We start from the raw sequence: 15,165 nt of genomic DNA, 5'->3' as shown, positions 1-15,165 counted from the left end.
GACCCTTCGTTGCTGTTACTATTCCGTTGTGGGTCTTTATTAATTTTGTTTTTATTTTGGCCTTTAATCTTTTTAAATTTCATATAGATCAGAATAGGATCTCTCCAATTTTACTAGCTCTTTCCTAGAATTTGGATTTTACCTATTCAAAGTAAAGGTTAATTCACTGAAAAGCAGTATCTGCAAAGTGGTATTGCTGCTTGCAAGTCTAACTTTTCTAAAGTTTAGATCATCACTAATGTTCAACAATGATGTAATAGGTATCAGGCTCTAGAATCCTGTAGCTAGTCTGCTGTCTTGAACTGGGAGAGAAACCTGGTGGGTCCTATTAGTTACAATTTGGGTTATTCAAAAAAAATTTTTTTGGACCTGCAGAGTACTAAATGTGGAAAGCAGCTCCTCCCCTCCACCAGTTTCCATAGGATATTCTCCACTATCTTTTCCACTCCCTGTCCCCAGCAGGCTTTGAAGGATAGTTACATAAAAAGTTCTGTATGCTGGCAACTTTCTCCTCCCCACCTCACTGCAAAAAAAAGATTTTCTTAAATGTTCCCCTTGACAAGAAGTTCATCACTAAGTTACTTATGAAAACCCCAAAAGTGAACTTAAGCCTTATCAGGTGTATGTACCATGGCAGGAACAGGAGAGAAACACTGCTACTTACATGGCATTACTTCTAATAGTATGAACTGTGTTTTAAAGGTACTACCAAATTGCTTTTCAAGTCAGAGCAAAGTTAAGTTAATATTATAAGAATTCCATATACAACACAAACACAAAATTATTCACTTAAAACTTTGTTTTACACTTTTTAACCACAAACTCTTCATGTACTGCAGATTTAATTTAGGAATTTCTAATGCAATTTCTTCTTACAACAGTCTACACTGCAAAAATCTAAACACCCTAAACACTTGTAGCCTTTTACTTCATAATACAATAGCAACAGCAGTCTCGGTATTCATATGGAAAGATCCATATAATTATATTTCACCAACAGTGATCGCAAAGCAGGTAACATACAGGAACATACAAATTAAAATTCCATCAATGAAATAGTTAACATTTGGGCACAATGAGACAGCTATTTGATGCCATACAGTAACATTACACAAAATGGTTATATACAAATTCTACTCAAAACCAACATTCAGTGAAGAATTCACTAAGACAGCATGTAATTACTGAATTTTTAAAAGCTACTCTACACCTCTAAGTATTTTAGAATGCAAACAGTTATTGTCAAATCCTAAAATTCAAGATTACTATTCTTTGCAATTTACTCGATATGTTAGTTCAATCAAGATTAGCACAAATTAGCACAGGAAACTCTTCTTTATCTACAATTTCTTGATTTGTCTTGAATTTTTGAATAATGTACAAAAAAGAACCTTCCAGGGATTAGTTATAGTACTTAAAAGTACTTTTAGTATATATTACAGAAAAGTATGCTGTGATATTGTTTTTCTAAATACTTCTCATAAATACATGTTTCAGTGTCTACATTCAGTTATATGAGTTGCTGGCTCACTAGATGGGAAGTAGGCATCTTGCTATTTCACAATGTTTGTGTTTGAAAGCACCAAAAAGTAAATAAAAGTTTGAAACTAATCCATTAGAGCAGTTGTTTTAAAATTTGTTTGTATAGTCTTCTCAAAAGGTAGTGATGTGTACCTATAAAAATTAGGTTTTAACAACTGCTAAATCAAATCTATTTAATTATATTAAATATGTGTAAGTTGATTTCCAGTGTTTCCACAATGACAATACTTGTTCTTGCATTCCTTCTACATCAAGTTGTCAAGACAGAAGTTTCCTACTTTTTAGGGTTTTTATTTCCCTGATAACTTTTTAAAATGGCTAATGGAATAATCTAACAACTTAATTTATTGCACTGGATATTTAATCAACATATTTTATTTCTATTATTACTAACAGAAAGTATAGTATTTAGCAAAACTCATAAAGGTAAACTTAGCAATAGGAATGAAAATCAGTTAAAAGTACTTTGCATCTCACCTTCAGGTTGAGGCTAAAACCAAGGAAATGAAATAGAAGAAAAAGCTGTATTCTAATGAACGGTCTATTATTTTGACTATATTCTTGGTATTTTAATTTTAGAGAGCTCTGGGAAGAATAGGAAATAGAGATTTATCAGAATGCCAAGCAAGGACTTCTCAACATGCAGTAATGTGTTTCCTAGCATACCTGGATTCACCCTTATATGATACCATGTTATCTAGATGATGATTTGCAGGGAAAGTAACAGGAGAGAAGGTGGCTAGAGTACTGATGGCAGAAATCTCAATCCAAACATTGCTACTGATAGTTTCTGAAATCTTATATGACAGAGGAGATAAATGATGTTTTCTTCTGGCATCAAGCCACGTGGCCTCTGGCTTTGGTTGCTGACTTAAGGACAATACAAGATGCTTATATGTGGGTTAATGGACATTGCTACGAATCTTTCTGGCTCCAGCACATGATACTCATGTGCCCCAATATTTGGAATCTATACAGGGAACATCACTCAAAAAAGAAACATAAAATCTGAATGAACATAACTGTTCTCAGAAATTTGTTAAACGTGGGTCACTTGCATCTGGTAACAAAATCTAGGATTCCTGAATAAAGACTTCCATGTTATCTTGCAGATACATTGACCTGGATTTGGATTGAGCTGTATGTCATGACAATAAAGCTAGATCTGAAAAAGAATCTTCTAGGCTGGAAGCTGGAGTCACTCACCAAACTTTTGGGAGTACTAAGAGATTTACAAACTGTCACCTGTGAAGTAGAAGGGTGCAGGAACAAAGGCGTTACTTTAATTGCTCATTTTTCAACCATTTTTTAAAATATTTCGTCAAGAAGTATTTAATGCAGGCAGGCACTCCACGGACCGTTAATATCTCAAACCGTCCTTTCCTTTCCAAGGACAATTATTAGGGCTGTACAGATGATATTTTGACAACTCCTCTACAGTTCAGCTTTCTTTGACCCCAGTCAGCTTGCCTGGTGTTAAGCTTGGGTATAATTGGAGACTGCACCCATTATGTTTATTGATCTCCTTTTGGGGTGGACGAAGATAGTGGGCATATTATGACTTTTGATCTTTCTGCCACCATCAGTGCTACTGAAAGAAAGGCATTCTTGACATACCAGCAGATCATATCAAGAGCAGTTAAGAGTAATTCCAGTGGCTCTGGTTCTTTCCAAAAGATGACAACGTAATACTGTACAATAGCTCATCTACCCACATGATTCTCAGTCATTTTTACAGAGTTCCATTGTTACCCATCGCATTCAACATTTATGACACCACATATACTTCAGAGATGGAAAGCAGTAGCCAAGCAGCAAACAAGATGCTCAACAATAGTAAGGATATACATTCTGTACCTCATGATTATGCACAATGTCACTCCTACAAAATCCATCATCAAATTGTGGGCATGCACACAGAGCTAAACAGATTTTTGAAGTCACAAATTAAACTGCATGAAATTCAACTTAACTTCTTGAGGATAAAAGCTAGCCCGGCCCTCCTTCAATTTAAGCTTTTGAACAATTTGCTGTTAGGAACTTGAACTGAAGTAGTTAAGCCATGCTAAAACCAGCCTTGTATTTAATGCAGTTTGTCTGCTGAACAGGGTCAAAAACATTTGCAGCTAGCACCGCTATCATTTAGGGAGGAAGAACCTAAAGCTTATCAAAATTATTAATCAACAAGAAGAGATTTCAAATATGTTTTCATCTGAAATTTCCTCCAAAGCTATATTCCCCAGTAAAAAGAAAGTTCTCTTTAGTGTTTGGTAATTTGTTTTTAATTTCCATCTGTTCAAGTTTTAGATCTATTGCATAAGAGGAACAACATATTCCTGAATATACAGTCATAGTGAGATGTAGACACTTTTTGCACAAAATGTCAGCAGACTGCATTTGAACACTCACCTTCTCATACATTAATGCTTACTGAAAATGCAATATAGCAATGAAGAAACAGGGAAAGCTGCTGACTCAAAAAAGCTGGCATGCGACATTCCTTACAGATTTAAGAGATTCCTGCTCTAGCCCTTAAAAAACGATGACATAAAAACACTGCATTATTAGCTGGCTTTCTACCAACCAGCTGCATGTGAATTATCTTGGTGAAAAGCTGACATAAGGAATGCTGTTACACAGCATTCCTGATCATCATCCAGCTAGATCAGATTTCAAACAACTTCTACTTTAATTCATTAAAACAAGCTTCAGTACCATCCTTTTAGTTCACTGATAAAAACAGTAAGAGAAAATTACTGTAAAACACTAATTTCAACATCAAAACATTTCTAAATAGTTTTAAAAGTAATAAGTGACACACTTTCCTTTAAAAAAGAAAAAGATTTTCTGAAGTACCTTGAGGCAAGATCTCAAGAACTAGCCTTTTTAAGTAGCTAGTGCAAACATTTTTAAACAGTTCATGAGAACAGTTTGAACGGAGAAGAATTTTTCAGTAATTGTATTAACAAGCTGTGCCATAGCCACATTTGTCAACACAAATATGTTACCTAAAGTCATTTTCATATCAGTCCTCAAAAAGCACAGCAGAATACACTAGGAAAGCTTATATATTAACAAAGAGGAAGCCGTGCTAGTCTATACACTATCAAAACAAAAATCAATCAAGTAGCACTTTAAAAACTAGCAAAATGGTTTATTAGGTGAGCTTTCGTGGGACAGACCCACTTCTTCAGACCATAGCCAGACCAGAATAGACTCAATCTTTAAGGCACAGAGAACCAAAAACAGTAAGCAAGGAGGACAAATCAGAAAAAGATAATCAAGGTGAGCAAATCAGAGTGGAGGGGTGTGGGGGGGAAGGTCAAGAATTAGATTGAGCCAAGTATGCAGACATGCTCAGTCTAATTCTTGACCTCCCCCCCACCAGCCCTCCACTCTCTGATTTGCTCACCTTGATTATCTTTTTCTGATTTGTCCTCCTTGCTTACTGTTTTTGGTTCTCTGTGCCTTAAATATTGAGGCTATTCTGGTCTGGCTATGGTCTGAAGAAGTGGGTCTGTCCCACGAAAGCTCACCTAATAAACCATGTTGCTAGTCCTTAAAGTGCTACTTGACTGCTTTTTGTTTTGAAAGCTTGTATATGTTTTTCCTGCAGGAAATAAGCTCCACCCCTGGCAGCAGCTACAGAATCCATAATGAATAGTATGGGAGAAATGCCTTCCTCTTGTCTAAACTAGAATAGCCACCATTGCTACTACTGATGGAGCAGTGCAGATGCAGAAATTCCTTACAAAATTTCCAATGTAAAACACAACTTTCCTCTCTAGGTAGATCACAATTAGAATTTAATATGAATACTTCTTTAAGGCCAATCAATACTGCCAAAAGCTCCCTGGGGGAAGCTGGGGAGGAAATCATGTTCTAATCATATTCTGAAACCATGTCACAGGTTATGGGCTCTAAGTTCTTGTTTACAACAGTTTATTCTTCTAAAATTTCAGTCACTACCACTGATTCAGCTCTACTGAGGACAATCCCGGTAAAGACAATGCATCATATGCTGCTGAAATTTCCAGCACTGTACAGAATAGAATTGCTCTGAGCAGATTTAGACAGCCCTAGTTAAAATGCCAGTACCCACAAGAAGCCCTCTGTTCAGTAGGGCTACCAGTACAAGCTGAAATAGTGTGGAGGTGGATTCGGAAACAAAAAAGTCTAGTGCAAACGTACCCTAAAACACCTTGCTACTATTGTTTATGCCTTTAAGGATACACAAATAAAGCAAAAATTTATTGAAAAGTAGGAGAGGAAACTGCACTCTGGAATTTTTAGTGCTTGGTAACAGGGTCTGTGCAATCAGCTACTACAGTAAACGCTTTCAAATCTGTCATTCTATCATTCAGAACTCTCAAACAACCAGCATTTTAATCATAAGCATTAGTTATGTTTTCCATAAGTACAGTATAGTGAAAGTATATACAAATAACTATAGCAAATACAGTATAAGTCTACAGTGTACAATACTACTGTTGTTGATAAAATACTGTTTGTACTTTTTTGTTTGTTTCTTAATATCTAACCATGTTTTTCTTTAGTGTTATGCATTGCTAGGTATATCTCTCTATTATCCAGAATATTTGAATATCTGGCAACCTCCCGGCCCCGGGAATGCCAGATATGAAAGAGTTTACTGTACTGTACACTGTAGATTTACATTTCTGCTTTTCACACACTAACTCTCTGCACAAATAAGCAGCCCGACCCCACCCTCTCACCCCACCTCCCAAAGGAATCACAAACATGTACAAATCATATATGAAGGCACTTCCGTGATAATGTAGCTGTAGCCTCAGGATCAGTGGAGGTCAGTATTACCAGAACACCACAATACAAAATTACTTAATTCCCACATAAAGGGCTAAGACACCAATTTTTTTTTAAAGAAGAAAAAAAAAATACAAACCAACCATAAAATCCAATACATCACCAAATCAGTCCATAGTGACATGCCTGATAACTACCCAGGTTTGATTCCCAGTCTGTGTTCCCCATTTATATGATGGAGCCTGAGAGTACAGTACAGAAAAGTGACGGCCAGTAGATAAGGCCTGAAAGAGAAATCTCCATTAAAATGAAAGGCATGAGATCATCAAGAATCCACAGGGATGGTAGAAATCACTCCTTCCCAACCCAGAAGAAAAAACAAACCAAATCAGATATCTGAAAGCATTTCTTCCTGCTAGCACCCAGAAGATTTTCAAGATATTGAGGGGGAAAAATTATGAAAACTAGAGGAAATCCTGAAGTTTTATTCCATCGTATAGAGACGAGCTAGTCCCGGGGTCTGCAACTTGTGGCTCCAGCGCCACATGCAGCTCTTTAAGGACTTCTTTGTGGTTCCTGATGCTATAATTGCAAAGTTTAAAAAATAAATAAACAAATAAAATGAAACACGCCTCTCCTGATTATTTTTGATAAACAGTGAATGTCTAAAAGCTCAAAAATGAACAACTCATATCTAAATAGCAAATGATGTATGATCTCAAAATGTTGGATAACTCCCCCAGCAAAGGTTTGGGAGTGAAAGTCAGGAAGACAACACACTTGTAAAGCGTGAGGAAACAGAATATGCAGTTTGTGAACATCCTGCAGAAAACAACTACATTATTCTGTGTGCTGCTCTTAAAAGTATGGTTTGACGTTATTTATTAAGGATCTTCTCATATTCATGCACTGCAGCTCTTGAATTATTGAGTTTTTTACCAAATTGGAAAAAATGGCTCTTCTTCCCATTTCGGTTGCCAATCCCTGATCTAGTGGTTCTCTAGTTCAAGAAAATTCAAACACGATTCAGAAACAAAGTTGTGAATGTCACTGCATATGCATATTCTTTTTACCACCCCGTAACATTAACAAATACAGAAATTTCCACACAAACTTCTGAGAAAGATTCACTATACCACCTCAGAGCACTGGTCTACCCCATCCTTTATTTGGTCAACACCTGTGGTCAAGTACAGATGCCTTTGGGAGAAGGTGGCAGCAGAACAGAACGAATCAAAACAATTGTACGTGTAGAATAAAATTCCTTCCTGACCTCTGCAGACTACCCAATGCAAAACACTTGATTACAGCCTCTCTCATAGCACAGTCTGTGAATGTTATCATCACAGGGAGGGCAGTGTAGAACTCAATGTTCTACCTATGTTTATTACATTCTTTCATTGGCCAAAGGGATTCACATCACATTCAACGACCAAAAAGAACCATCATAACAATCTATCCTAACCCTCCCACTGTCACAGGCCATAGAATTTCATCTCAGAAATTGGCTGAAAAAGCACGAGTTATAAAAATATCAAAATAGTCACTTTAAAGACTCCAAACAGTGGTGACTCCATATCTCCCATGTAAGCTATTCCAACTTCTAAATTTCACTCACTGCTAGGAAATTGAATCCTATTTCAAGGCTGAATTTGTCCAATTTCAACTTCCAGCCACTGGATGTTGTTATCTTTGTCAGCCAAGCTGAAAAGCTTCCCTGTGTCAGATATCTCTTCTCCATGTATAAGTACCTATGCACAGCAATCAAGTTACCCCAACCTTCTCTTCCATAAATAGAAGTTTCAGCTCCTGAAAATCTCAAAAGCTTGTTTGCTAGACTCAATCACTTTTACAGCTTGAACTCTCATTACTATATTTCATTAATCATTACTATTTCTCCAACTTCCCTACTTCTACTTAAAATTCCCCTTTTTATATATCTGCAAACTGCATTATCCAATTTTTTCAATGGCACTGCATTGAAAGCTCAAGATGCTGTATTTGTAAATCCTCTGAGTCTTTGCTTTCCAAGACAGTCTCCCTTCCTGTAGGTATAGCCCTCATTCTTCGTTCCCATGTATACTACTCTGCATTTGTTTATACTAAAATGCACGTTCTTAGATTGTGACGATTTAATCAAGTGACTGAGATCACTATGAGTAACCTCTCCTCATTATTTACTATCCCACCAATTGTTATCTACAAATTTTACATGCAAAGATTTTATATTATGTCTAGATTACTGATAAAATATGGAATAGCTTTGACCCATTAATTGATCCTTGATGGACCCTGCCAGAAACAGCCCCACTCACAGATGTCTCACCAGCAGCAACTATATTTTGAAATCTAGTTTTTAATCCAGCTAATGTGTACCCAGTAGTTCCATAGACTGCATTTTTTAGTCAAAATGTCATGCAGTGCTTAGTCAAATGCCTTGGGGACATCCAAATAAACTATATCATCATAGTTTATCAACCAGATCCATAATTTTGTCAAAAGAGACGAAACATTTGTTTATCAAGACCTATTTTTCATTAAACCACGTTGACCGGCATTATATTTTTAGCCTATAAATCTTTGTAGATACTATTCCATTGTTTTCTTAGAGAGCTACGGTTCTCTCAGCAGGTCATTCTTTTTAAAACGATACTACAGGTTGAAACTCTCAAGTTCGGCATCCTGTGCCGAATGACAGAATTTGCTGAACCCCAGGAGGTCTACACTGTCTAGCAGCACTGCTTACTGGGCTCTTAGAAGACATTTATGGTAAATTACAGCTAAACAACAGCACAGAACACACAGCCAGGACTGGTGGCTGTAAACAAACGTCATGGGACTGCAGGAAACTTGGCCACATCCATGGCAAGTGGTTGTCTGGCTAATGAAATCCACGCCAGATTATGGATGTGGCTGGATGGGAGAGTTCCGGACTAGAGGGGTTCAACCTATACTATTTCTGTACCTCTGATGGGTGTTTAAAGTTGAATTCATTACTAGATCTGAAGTGTTCATCTACTATGGTGATGAATGCCTCAGTAAATCTCATCAAAAACACATACACAAACTGGCGTACAAGAGCCACCCCAAAAAACAGATCCTCAGGAGGCCTAGGGAATCTCTGAATGGGTTCCCACAATCTTGCTTATCCATCCCTCTTCCACACCAGAATTTGACCCGTCCCACTAAATCTGACTCTCTGACAGATGTGGAGGCAGGATTTCACTCCTGATTAAAATACTGAAAAAAGGACGGACATTTCTAAAAATGCTTGAAATGCTCTTTTATACCTCCATTTAGTAGTAACGCTTTAATAAAGACATACTCATGATTTTCTGTAATATCACTCAGAGAGAGATCACAATTGATAATAACCTGAACATCATAACAATCAGATGTGAAGGTGCTAAATTAACATTGCATCTTTTGCATCTCTAATTTTTGTGTTGCAGAACCTATTTGTAAATAGGCATGACAATTATTCTCTGAAATATGCATCAATCTAGTTAGATTGACCCACAATTTGGAAGTTCCAGACTTTCCACACCTGAAGATGGGTTGGTGCATTCTCAACAGCAGCTTGCAATAAATGTTAATCTTCTAAAATGCATATGAAATGTACCCTTTATCCTAATGAATCTCGTGATTAGAATCTTCTGTATTACAATGCAGTTTCTTCCTTCAAACAGAAATTTGTATTTTTATATATTACTAATTAAATTAAACTAATTGAACTGATTATGTTTTCTGATTGAACTTCAACCTAAATTGGACAACTACAGCATTATTTTACTGTAAAATAAATATTAGCTTATGATGCAGTCTCAGTAAACTATTGTGTTAAACCAGTTGTTTGTTTTGCTCACTGGTAATGTCTTTGTATTACTTCAGTTTACAGTGAAGTTTTCCTTTTATTAAGTAAAAAAATAAAAAAATGCAACTTACCTCCATTATCAGTTCTCTTTAAAGCACCATCCTTATGAGGGCATAATTCACATCTCTAGGAAAAAGCAAAAACAAAAATGATTGGAAAGATCATAGGACCATTATAAGAGCAAGCATACAGATTATACAAAAGAATCATACTAACTGTCTTCTGTAATTCACAGATTACAGTTTATTAGAAGTGGATACACATTTCCATTAATCTAAACAATACTAAGTATATATTCATACTACAGAGCTCTGAGAAAATGAAGCTGCTATTTTTGGATAGTTTTCAAACCATGGTACTGTACTCTTTAAATAGGACAAAGTTACTTGGAATTCTACTTCTCTCCAGATAGCTTTCAAAATTCCTATTTCTTCACTCCTGAGAAAGACAGGCAGACCCTCCAAGTATTTGGGAGGAAGTGGGTAATCCCAAAGGAACCAGGATGTAAACAAAGACTGTGTGAGACACTTGCTTCCATCCGGATCACAGAGTCTCTTGAAGTCGTGGATACAACGAATACAGCTACAGACATAGGACTCAACATTCATAGCACACTCCAAGCAGTCACCTGCTGACACCTGCTTCTCCCTGCTGACGTGAGTCATAGGACAGCAGGCTTTGAGCTGGGCCTTGTATAACAAGACTCCACTGGCAACCAGTAGGGAAACTGAAGGCACCTTGATTACTATTTTTGGTTCTCTGTGCCTTAAATATTGGAGTCTGTTCTGGTATGGCTATGATCTGAAGAAGTGGGTCTGTCCCATGAAAGCGCATCACCTAAGAAATTATTTTGTTAGTCTTTAAAGTGCTACTGGACTGCTTTTTTATTTTGAAGGCACTAGGATCGAACACAAGCTACCCAACACCCCAGTGGTGACATGGTCAATTCTTTTGACATTCTTCAGCATCAGCTACAGTTGTATCCACCAAGCTGCCTGGTGGTGAAGTGACCTGGCAATATCCTGGAGCAGCACTGCTATTTAACCAGTTTAGAAACAGGAACAATGGGGAAAGCATGGCAGACATCAGACTTTACCAGTTGCTCCAAAACAACATTCTAAGGCATGGCAACTGGACAGGAGGTCCTGGTCCGGACATCTCGTGATCATGGCATTTATTCACCCCCAGACTGGCACAAACTTAGATCTGACAACTCAACCAGCTTTTTAAGAATATGAAGGTAAGTAAGATCCTCATAGGCAGAATTAGTGTACTGCCTGTGCCTTGAGTGGAGATATTCTTGGCATCAGTAGAGAACTGCCAGTTCACCTGTGTCCCAGAGACAACATTCTTGCAGATCACCAGCTTACTCTCACTCAGATGACTGACCATAGTGAGGTGATACAGAAGCCTACAATACTGACAGTGCATCTGAATCAGGGGTGTCGAACTCCATTCTTAATTACATTTCTTTCAATCTATAGCAAACTTCCTACTGGCAACAAATCTTGCACAAATATCAAAAGCAGAATTCAATCGTTGGGCAATATAAAAATTTATTACTTATTTGTCAGTACACAGCTGACATTCAGCACCACAACAGGGGGTAGAATAACTGATATTTTTCCTTTATCCCCCACCTTCCCCTGTCCACATCATCTCCTTTCTTCTCTGAACATTTACTTTCCTGCAGTACCTTTCAAATTCCACGTCATAGGTTTCCACTCTCACCATTCCATCCTACCATCTACTAAAATCATCAGCAGTTAATACAGGTTGAACCTCCCCAATGTGGCACCCTGGGGACCTGACCAGTGCCAAATAAGAGAATTTACAATACCATGGGAAGGCTATATTGTCTAGGAGCATCACCAACACTTCCACTGCTTACTGGACTATTAGAAGACATTAAGGCTAAGTTACAGCTAAACAACAGCACAGAACAGAAAGAGCCAGGACTGGTGGCTGTAAACAAGCTTTATGGGACCACAGGAAACTCGGCCACATCCATGGTAAGTGGTTGTCTGGATAAATAAATCATGCCAGATTACGCATGTTGCCGGATGAAACAGTTCAGGACTAGAGTGATTAAATCTGTAATTAAATTTTACATTACAGGGTCATCACTTGGCTTTAGAACTGGTTAGTAAAGACATGGTTTCAATGCCTTTTGGTCTTTTTTCAGGCTGCCTGCAGACTCAGGCAGAGAGAACTAGATCAGTTAAACCCTTCAAAAATGAGAACCGAGTGTATTTCCAATCAAAAGTGTATTATTTAAAAAAAACATGAATCATGCAGAATCTGTATAGGTCATGTAGGTAAGGGGTGAGCAAACTTTTTACGTTGGGATCCACATGTTGTTCCTGCAAATAGAAGGGCCCCACTGGACAGCTGTGGAAGCGAGCAGTGGTCTCCCAGAAGCGACACGCTGTGCTTCTTCAGCAATGGTGGTGGCGGAGGCCCAGGGGACAAGGCGGGAGACATCGGGTAAACCAGCTTTCTGAATGCCACTTTTGCTTTTGAAAAGCGTGGCTTTCATTTTAACTAATTTGAGGAAGAGACCAGCAAAAATTTTTATAAATCACATTTTTTAATGACTGGACCACTGAGCCCGGCACTAAACAGAAAGAGGTTGACAGGAATTGTGCTAGTATTGCAACTTATACAGCTTCTTACTGGAAGGAAATGCAATGCAACTTTAAACAAAATACATTCCCCTCGCTTTATATCAGACTCTCAGAAACTCTGAAGCAAGGCCAGTCCAGAGTGCCTCAAGAAATTAAATGTGAACATGACTTATAAAGCCTTTTGTAAGGTGTGGAGCATGTTGTGTGCAGTGGGAAGCTCAGCCCCATGATTTCCCCTGCACACTCAACTGCTGCTGCTCACTTCCCCGCAGGAAGGTCATTAATCAAGCTCCTCTCCTGCAGGAAGACCACACCCTCCTTCTGAGAGACACCCAGAGGGAGATGCTGTTTTGGGGGGAAAAAAAAGAAAAAGACCAGGAAACAGCTCTTGGGGGAGTTCAGCATAACAGGAGCAGAGTGGCTACAGGGAAGGTAAAGGAGTCTGCAGGGTGGAGGGAGAATAGCCTGATCGAGCTGCACCCCCCTTTACAAAATTTCACGACCCCCTCCAAGGGGTGCACCCCTATGTAGATCACAAAAACACAGTGTATGGGTGGTATGTTTGACAAGCACCTGCTCTCCAGGAATCAAACAGCTGCTGCAATGAGGCTTTGCAAAGTACACTGGGGTCAAAACAATCCTCAAAACACTAAAGGAGCTAATTCCACAGTGTACAGGCAATCTTGGCACGATAAGCATTCTGACTGTGCAAATAGCTATGAAAAAATCTTGACATGAGCCCAAGTTAGTACTGAAGGTAATTACTACAACTTCAGACATTAACAGGCATGGCCTGCTCAGATCCCCAAGGTGCGTCTATACAACTGAATTATTTCAGAATAACAGCTGCCATTCCGAAATAACTTTGTGAGCATCTATACAGCAAAACCAGGGAAATCATTTCAAAATAGCAGACTGCTTATTTCATATTCTGTATATCTCTTTCTACGAGGAATAGGAATAGGGGCTATTCCAAAGTAAGTTATAGTGCTCTTGGGGGCTCTAATCCACACAAGCTCTATTGTGGGTAGACACACTATCTTGCTACGCATTTTGCGTGAGGTTGCACTATTTTGAAATAAAGTATACCAGAAAATCTCTCTGGGTGAGTCTACACTGCCATTCCTCTTTTGAAAGAGGCATGCAAATGAGGTAAATTGAAAATGCAAATGAGAAATGTGCATATTCAGCATCTCATTTGCATATTCTAATTTCAAAAGAGGAAAGCCAGTGTAGATGATGCTCTTTCGAAAGTAAACCCCATCCTCGAAAGAATCCTTCTTCCCTTTAATGGATTCTTTAATGGGAAGAAGGATTCTTTCGACGATGGGGTTTACTTTCGAAAGAGCATCACCTACACTGGCTTTCTTTCTTTCGAAAGAAGTACTTCTGAAATTAGAATATGCAATTAAGGTGTTGAATATGCAAATTTATGCCCCATTTGCATTTTCGATTTACCTCATTTTCGTGCCTCTTTCAAAAGAGGAATGGCAGTGTAGACACACCCTTCTAGAATAGCTTATTCCAAAATAACATAGCTGTGTAGTCATGACCCAAATGTGTATTTACTATCGACGCCTCTCAGAGAAGTTTCCCAATCCTAAACACACACAGAAAAGAGATATAAGGGGTTACAAATGCTAACATGCATAAAGTTACTGAGATTCAGTACTCCAAGTCAAAGAGCAACTTATTTTCTCTCAGTACTGCTAGTATTGCCTAATACTCGTAAACCTGACTTAAAGCTTCAGTACCTATATACAACACAACCACTGGCAGGAATGACAGGGTGCTTCAGTGAAGGTGGTAAAGCTACACCAGAAGATACATGGCAGAAAACAGATATTTGCACTATATGCGCCAGTCCACACACAAATCCAACCCTATGTAACGCAAAGTCAGGCTTTCCTGTTTCAACACACACAGGTCTGATCTGAAGCTGAAATCAGTGGACTCTCTCAAGTAAAGTTGATTTAAGGAACACTGCCCTAGAACACTTGCCTACTTGAGACGATATCTGCCCTAAACATTGCTTTCATGGTAGACATGGAAGAGAATGCAATACGCGCCTTTTTCATTATAGGTACAACTCTGGAATTAAGGGAGCATATTTTGTTACCCTGAAAGAACCAAAGGGCACTCATACATTCACAAAGCTAGTAAATGACATTCACAGAATTCTGAAGTGTCAACTGAAAGACCTGAAACCCACAGGGCATGAAACACACCTGCACCAAAAAATGCAGGTTACTTATATGTAACTGGTGATCCTTCAGGAGGTATGATCCAAATCTGTTTTTCACATGTGGCTATGCACCATGCACTTGAAACTGGAAA

The 15,165-nt window shown here is 38.3% G+C and overlaps 1 protein-coding gene across 4 annotated transcripts in view; it reads right to left on the bottom strand.

Moving 5' to 3' along the window:
- The window catches only part of MLLT10 (MLLT10 histone lysine methyltransferase DOT1L cofactor), a 284,997-nt gene that overhangs the window by 238,268 nt on the left and 31,564 nt on the right, over positions 1-15,165 (bottom strand). For all 4 annotated transcript variants that reach the window (XM_074984859.1, XM_074984857.1, XM_074984860.1 and 1 more), the window contains exon 4: positions 10,273-10,327. In XM_074984859.1, the coding sequence (XP_074840960.1) occupies positions 10,273-10,327 (55 nt within the window). The remainder of the gene's footprint in view (positions 1-10,272; positions 10,328-15,165) is intronic.

The sequence above is a fragment of the Carettochelys insculpta genome, chromosome 2 (assembly GCF_033958435.1).
Source record: "Carettochelys insculpta isolate YL-2023 chromosome 2, ASM3395843v1, whole genome shotgun sequence".
NCBI lineage: Eukaryota > Metazoa > Chordata > Testudines > Carettochelyidae > Carettochelys > Carettochelys insculpta.
The sequence above is the reverse complement of the archived record's forward strand: the minus strand, read 5'-3'. Positions and strand labels throughout refer to the sequence as shown.